The sequence below is a fragment of the Heterodontus francisci genome, chromosome 47 (genome assembly GCF_036365525.1).
Source record: "Heterodontus francisci isolate sHetFra1 chromosome 47, sHetFra1.hap1, whole genome shotgun sequence".
Classification (NCBI taxonomy): Eukaryota; Metazoa; Chordata; class Chondrichthyes; order Heterodontiformes; family Heterodontidae; genus Heterodontus; species Heterodontus francisci.
In genome coordinates, this window is record NC_090417.1 from 15,963,866 (window position 1) to 15,971,223 (window position 7,358).

Here is a 7,358-nt window from a genome sequence, read left to right on the forward strand (position 1 = left end):
GTTCATTGATCCAGATTAGAAAGAGAAGTCGCAGCAGGAAACCCCAGCATACTCAAAGCACCTGGCTGCAATCATTGCCATCAAAAATCAAACAGAAAATCAAAGAACAGCGAGACACAATGATATCTGTTAAATTAGAGTAAGGACCCCTTCAAATAGATCAGATTTAATTCTGGTCTGGCATGGTCACTTTCCTGAACTGCTGCATGGTGACTGCACAAATCTTTCAGGTGAATTTTGCTCTTGTATCAGTCATTAGTTTAGTTTTAGTTTAGAGATACAGCACTGAAACAGGCCCTTCGGCCCACCAAGTCTGTGCAAACAGATATAACATATATCAAAATACAAAGTGTGGAGAGCTGCAGACATCAACCACCCATTTATACTAATCCTGCACTAATTCCATATTCCTACCACATCCCCACCTGTCCCAATATTTCCCTACCACCTACCTATACTAGGGGCAATTGCTAATGGACAATTTACCTATCAACCTGCAAGTTTTTGGCATGTGGGAGGAAACCGGAGTACCCAGACGAAACCCACGCAGACACAGGGAGAACTTGCAAACTCCACACAGGCAGTACCCAGAATTGAACCCGGGTCACTGGAGCTGTGAGTCATTGGTTTTACACACCAATTACATATGTGGCATGACGCCATGTGGCCTTGCTTCTTCCCTCTCGAGTTCAGCTCAGCAAAATATAACACTATTCATTTGGTCATCACTCTTTGGCCTCCTTTCAAACCTCCCTCTTTTAAAAAAGCTTTCAGTCACGTGTCCCACTATCTCCTTAAGCGGCTCAGTATCAAATTTTGTTTGCTCATACTCCAATGAAGTACCTTGGGATGTTTTACTGGAATAAAGGTGCGAGATAAATGCAAGTTGTTATACTCTTGTCGCTTCCAACTTGTGTAAAGTCCCAGTACCTATACCCCAGACACACTAACATCTGACCTTGTCCAGTTTCTAGTCAGCACTGCAGACCAACAGCAAGCAACACCTTATCAAACCACATACATGGTTGATCGGACACCCAGAAATGAGTTCAGTCCCTACACCTCATCAGATTAGAAAGCATATCCCATATCACCCGAACCCACAAGCACGCGGATGAAACATCCGAGCACGTTCGAGGAAAACAGGTCATCCAGCTGGGGCAACTTGACAAATATCAGTCCAGCTGGGTCCCTTACAGCAACATGGTACACCCACAGTTCCACTGCCTCGAATCTCCTACAACCAAAGATTGTGACTCACCCCGCCCTTTAGTAACTTGTACAATGTCAGCTATTCACTTCATGATGTAATGAACTCATCTTTCCTATAGCCATCCTGAAGTGGAGTATTTAACATTGAAATTCACCACCAAAAGACAAGTACAGTGAAAAGGGCAGAGGACACGAGCTTTGCCACAGCACACGCAGTTGGCCTGATGATTGAATGTATCATTTGGAATTTACCAGGGATAATGAAGCTTGGAGTTTACCCTCATTGGGGGTTTAGCCTTGACGTGCAGGTGGCACCTAAATAACTTTGTTTTCTTTCAAGAACGCATCTGTCAGAACCAAAGAAATAGGAGCAGGAGTAGGCCATTCGACCCCTCGATCCTGCTCCGCCATTCAATAGGATCATGGCTGATCTGATTGTGGCCTGAACTCCACTTTCCTGCCAGTGCCCCCATAACTCTTGACTCCCTTGTCAATCAAATATTGGTCAAACTCTGCCTTGATTCTGTTCAAAGACCCAGCCTCCACTGCACTCCGGGGAACAGAATTCCCAACACTAACAACCCTCAGAGAAGAAATTCCCCCTCATCTCAGTTCGAAATAGGTAATCCCCTATTTTTAAAGTGTCTCCGAGTGCTCGATTCCCCCATGAAGGGAAATATCCTCTCAGCATCTACCCTGTCAAGCCCCTTCAGACTCAAAAATGATTCAATAAGATCACTTCTCATTCTTCAAAACTCCAATGACCAGAGGCTCAAACTGTTGAAGCTTTCCTCATAAGACAACTTTTTCATCCCAGGAATCAGCCTCGTGAGCCTTCTCTGATCTGCTTCCAATACATACAAAAAGATAGCTCTGGAAAGCCACCCACACTCAAGCCCCAGGCTTTGAAGAAGCACACAGCTCACTAGCACAAAACACTGAACACATCCTTGACATTCTTAGTTTTCTGTCACGCCCATCTCTAATTTGTCACAAACCAGATTTCAAGCATGAAGCCACTCACCTCCAAATGGGCAAAAGCCTTTTGAAAAACCTCAAGGACATGGCTGCTCCTGTACACCTCAACCTTGGAACTTACGCACTTCATTTGTTATAGCTTCTGGAAGGTGAAATTTGAGAAATGTAAAAGCAATGCTTCTTAGTTGTTTGCACTGGTAGCCAGTCTTGTTATTTCTGGATTGGGAAGGATTACCTCTTGAATTATAATTCTAACAAGGTTACTTTCAGAAACAAAGGTCGAGTCAACCACAGAATTGTTCCAGCACAGGCGGCTATTCAGCCCATCGTGTCCGCACTCTCTTTGGGCGGCACAGTGGTGAGCACTGCAGCCTCACAGCTCCAGCGACCCGGGTTCAATTCTGGGTACTGCCTGTGTGGAGTTTGCAAGTTCTCCCTGTGACTGCATGGGTTTCCTCCGGGTGCTCCGGTTTCCTCCCACAGCCAAAGACCTGCAGGTTGACAGGTAAATTGGCCATTGTAAATTGCCCCTAGTGTAGGTAGGTGGTAGGAGAATGGTGGGAATGTGGTAGAGAATATGGGGTTAATGTAGGATTAGTATAAATGGGTGGTTGTTGATCGGCACAGACTTGGTGGGCCGAAGGGCCTGTTTCAGTGCTGTATCTCGAAATAACAAACAAAAGTAAAAATAAAAATAAAATAAACAAGCGATTCACCAAGTGGCCTTCTCCCAGTCATCCTGCACATTCTGCCTTTTCATATAACAGTAATTCCCTCCTGAATGCTTCAATTGAACCTGCCTGCACCACAAGCTCAGGCAGCGCATTCCTGACCTTAACTACTCACTGCGAGAAAATGTTTTTCATGTCGCTTTTGCTTCTTACCAAATACTTTAAACCTGCGCCCTCTTGTTCTCAATCCTTTCACAAGTGGGACAATCTACTGTCCCGACCCCTCATAATTTTGAATTCCTCTATCAAATCTCCTCTCAACTTCTCTTGTCCAGGGAAAACAGTCCGAGCTTCTCCAATCGGTCTTCATACCTGAAGTTCCCGACCCCTAGAACCATTCTCATGAATCTTTTCTGTACTCTCTCCGATGCCCTCACGTCTTTCCTGAAGCGCGGCACCCACAATTGGATGCAACACTCCAGCCGAGGCTGAACTACTGTCTGACACAAGTTCAACTTAACATCCTTGCTCTTGCACTCTATGCCTCTATTAACTAAGCCCAGGGTACTGTCTGCTTTATTAACCGCTCTCAACCTGTCCTGCCTCCTTCAATGATTTATGCACATATACCTCCTCGGTCCCTCTGCTCCTGCACCCCCTTTCAAATAGCACCCTTTATTTTGTATTGTCTCTCCGTGCTGTTCCTACCAAAATTAATCAATTCACATTTCTCTGCATTGACCTTCATCTGCCACCTGTCTGCCCATTTCACCAACCTGTCCTTTTGAAGTTCGACACTATCCTCATCACAGTTCACAATGCTTCCAAGTTTATCATTCACAAACTTTGAAATTGTGCCCTGTACACCAAGGTCTAGATCATAAATATATAGCTGGAACAGCAAGGGTCCAAACACCGGGAACTCCACTACAAACCTTCCTCCAGTCCGAAAAACATCCATGAACCACTACTCTTTGTTTTATATCACTCAGCCAATTCTGTATCCATGTTGCGACTGTCCCTTTCATTCTATGAGCTACAAGTCTGTTGTGTGGCACTGTATCAAACGTCTTTTCAAAGTCCATGTACACCACAACAACAGCATTGCCCTCATCAAAACTCTGTTACCTCCTCAAAAAACTCCAGCAAGTTAGTTAAACTCGATTTTCCCTGAAGAAATCCATGCTGGCTTTCCTTAATTCACCTGCATTTGTCCATGTAACTATGTGAGTGTATTCCCAATAAACTGCAGGTCATGTGGTGTTTACCGACAGTGAACATGTGGAAAAGCAATAAACACAAAGGCTTTCATCCCATCATTTCATACAAAAACCTATTTAATGTTCTTTCAGACACAAGTACAGATTATTTAGTATTCACAAAATGAGACTGGTTATCAATCAAGTTACCCTCTTGCTCCTTAAAAAAAACAAGGAAAAATTATGTTTCAGAATTCCACGTAGGCCATCTTCATAATGTTGTTTCCAAGTTTCCAAGAACAGGTCTTCACTATACTCGTTCTAAGGCTTCTAGCATGATAATGCTGTTCCCTCTGATAACCTGATGGATTGAGATGAAAAAAATATCAAAAAAAAAATACAAGAACATCTGTGTGCTGCAATGTGCATCCAAAAAACCAGAATACTATTCCTCAAAAGCTCTGTGCTACAGTGGTAAAACACAAGAAATTCTTTGCAGCACCGCATGAGAGCTGCAGAGAGACATGCACAAGTCAAATTGGGATGGGGCAGCATTTCATCACTGAGACTGCAGACCTTTCTTCCTTGATCTGACTGACAGCGACCTGACAGAACAGGCTATGGTGAAATAGAAAAACATTCTCATTTGACAACTCATCACAGCCCCCGCAGATAGATATTACATCATGAAGACCTAGGGAACTGCAAGTGGGCTAGAAAAGAAACATAGCCCATGCTGATTTAGAGCCCAGTAAAGCGCTCTGGTGCATGCACAGGCAGAAATTGTTTTCAGCAGATGAGGGGACCTTGGATCAACTCCCAAGGCACAGTCTGTGCTACAATGAATAAATCTACAACCAACAACAATCTCTGTCCCAGTGGCATCACCAGAGCAGTTATCATGTCAAAAAGATTCACTGTTAGGTACAAACTTCCTTCACATCAAGAAAGACTGAGGTCTATATATTTTTATGAGTAGAATCTTGCAATTATGAATTCACAACCTCAACATTAGAAGTTGAAGAAAAGCATTGCAGTCTGTGTTACTGAGCATTCAGCTGGTTTCCATTCAAAGCCAGCTTGCAATTCAAATCGCCCATCGGGTCTCGCCCTCAGTGGCTTAATACCACCCCAACCCTGACAAGCCCCCAAGCCAAAAACAAATCTGTGTGTAAATATTCACACACTCAAACTGGGTTACGACAAGGGTTCTGGAATGCGAGTAACGGAGTTACTGTCTCAGTAATAGAAGATCTTTGGCTAACTTACCACCATGCCAATGTTATTCTGCTGTCCACCAGGTGCCATCTCCACCGATTCATCCACGACAAGATTCATGAAGGGATCGAAGCCACGCAGGATTCCTTGCACATGCCTCCCACCATTCAGTTTTACTGAATGAGAAAACAAAATTTCAGGAAATCGACATCAAAAGCTCCTGTCGATAGCATCTCCTATTCTCTTTCAAAGCTGTGCTGCCCTGTGATCACTGCACAAAACTGATTCCCAAGCAGGATCCCATCTGTAACTAGTTCAGTTACACGGGCTGCAGATTATCAACAGAGTTTCCCTTTCAACGCAGTGCTCACCCTGCTCTGCTCCAGGAACTGAATTAGGAAACTCACATTTGTGACGTCAGCATCACTCCCCCACAATCGTAATTTCTCATTAAAAATGGACAGAGCACTTTCCAGACACAAATTTTGTAAAAGCTTCAGTTGGAACAGACAAAACAAAAAGCAAATGCCCGACCTTCCAGAAGAGCAGTAACATACATACACCCACCTATCGCAGGCTTTACTCTTTTCCTTTTAGACTACGTACCAAAACAAGAAATTTAAATCACCTGTAGCGACTACCACAAACCAAGCATTTCAACACAGGGAAGTTGAAAGTTCTGAGGCAAGACACAAGAGGATAAGGTAGATATGTACTCGAGATAAAAGAATAAAAAGGAGGTTGCATTCATTCAGTCATATTATTCACACAGTTATTGATCAGATGATGTTCAATATGAAGTAGACTCCGTTTTGACTAAGTATGTTTCTAATAGTTACTGCTATATTGGCACATATACTTGAACTAGTTGTAAGATTCGTGCTTCAAATGTTATGCAGGGTTCAAAATGGCCTTTGGAGTGAAATCCACCACCCCAACACAAGCATTCAATAAAGATGCTGCATTCACAGTTTTAGGGGGTTAAATTCTGTATCGATGCACCTGTGAAACATTTGTGTCACTGTGGGGTGCCTGATCATGCATCTTACTCAATGCTTTTCCAATCTTGACGGTCAGTGAACTGTTGAAGAATCCTATTGTGGAGAAGTTTTTCCGCACACCTCCAGTATCAAATATTGCAACTGTTTTTGCCAAAAGACCCCGTCACTGCCCCTTTTATGAAATGTAAATGCAAAACTCACGTGACAGCTTCTTGTCCATGAACCTGAAGTAAGGAAAGATAAAAGTTACTAAAGATCTGTTCAAAGACAGTGAGATAGGAAGACAACAAGAACACTGAGGATACCATCAGAACTGAAAGGGAACAATTACTGATGTTACATAAATCAGACATTTCAATCCACCTCTGGATCTCCTGCTATTCAGCATCAACTATTGACTCTAAACACTCAGTAATACAATGAATACATGTGGATCTGGGCAGCTCAATGGGACGACCCCAGTCCCCCGGTCCCATGCTGTCGGGGCCAAGGGCCGAGAAGGGGGCGCAGGCCGGGCCCACGTGTGGAGGCCGCTGAGCCCGGGGGTAAAGAGGGAACAGGGAAGGGGTGAGGGTGGTGGACCCTGCCCTCCTCCTCCTCCTCCTCCTCACCCCGGGCACAAGGCCGCAGACGCCTCGCTTTGCTGGGCGTCGACTGAACGGCGAGGCCCAGGCTGAGGCCTAGCCGACACCGGGAAGCCTCGGGGTCAAGTGGCGGCGGGCCGCTCCGCTGTTTGCCCGCTCTCCTCAGGGACTCACTTCTTGAGCTCGGGCGGATGCGCTTTGCTCATTTTCTCTCTTCTTTTTCTATTTCTTCTTTTTCTTCTTCTTCTCTCTCTCTCTCCCGCTCCTGCTGCCCGTCGCACACTGACTGACCTCACCCCCCCCCTTCGGCGCACACTCCAGACGTCATCAGGGCCCCGCCCCCTTCTGCCGGCAGTCAGCCGGCCGGCCGGCCGGGCCCGCGCACGCGCAGCAGCCCCTGGCTGCCAGCTTCCCCCAGAGGAACAAAGTGTCGGCCATTCAGCCCATCGAGCCTTCCCCTCCCTTCAATAGGATCATGGGGCTAAAGCCCATCTG

General features: G+C 45.2%; 1 protein-coding gene across 1 annotated transcript; it reads right to left on the bottom strand.

Moving 5' to 3' along the window:
• Window positions 1–4,180: 4,180 nt before the first annotated feature.
• Window positions 4,181–7,155, bottom strand: snrpg (small nuclear ribonucleoprotein polypeptide G). Its single transcript, XM_068023343.1, has 4 exons — window positions 7,038–7,155; window positions 6,481–6,503; window positions 5,330–5,454; window positions 4,181–4,421 (listed from the first exon to the last, which is right to left on the bottom strand). The coding sequence occupies exons 1-4, from the start codon at window positions 7,067–7,069 to the stop codon at window positions 4,371–4,373; spliced, it is 231 nt and encodes a 76-aa protein (XP_067879444.1). The 5' UTR covers window positions 7,070–7,155; the 3' UTR covers window positions 4,181–4,370.
• Window positions 7,156–7,358: the final 203 nt, after the last annotated feature.

What these genes read in the sequence shown, in the direction of transcription:
- snrpg (XM_068023343.1), bottom strand. Translation starts at nt 7,069, where the DNA reads ATGAGCAAAGCGCATCCGCCCGAGCTCAAGAA. An exon ending in CATCCGCCCGAGCTCAAGAA is followed by an intron (nt 6,504 to 7,037) that starts GTGAGTCCCTGA and finishes TCCTTACTTCAG; the next exon opens with GTTCATGGACAAGAAGCTGT. An exon ending in CATGGACAAGAAGCTGTCAC is followed by an intron (nt 5,455 to 6,480) that starts GTGAGTTTTGCA and finishes TTTCTCATTCAG; the next exon opens with TAAAACTGAATGGTGGGAGG.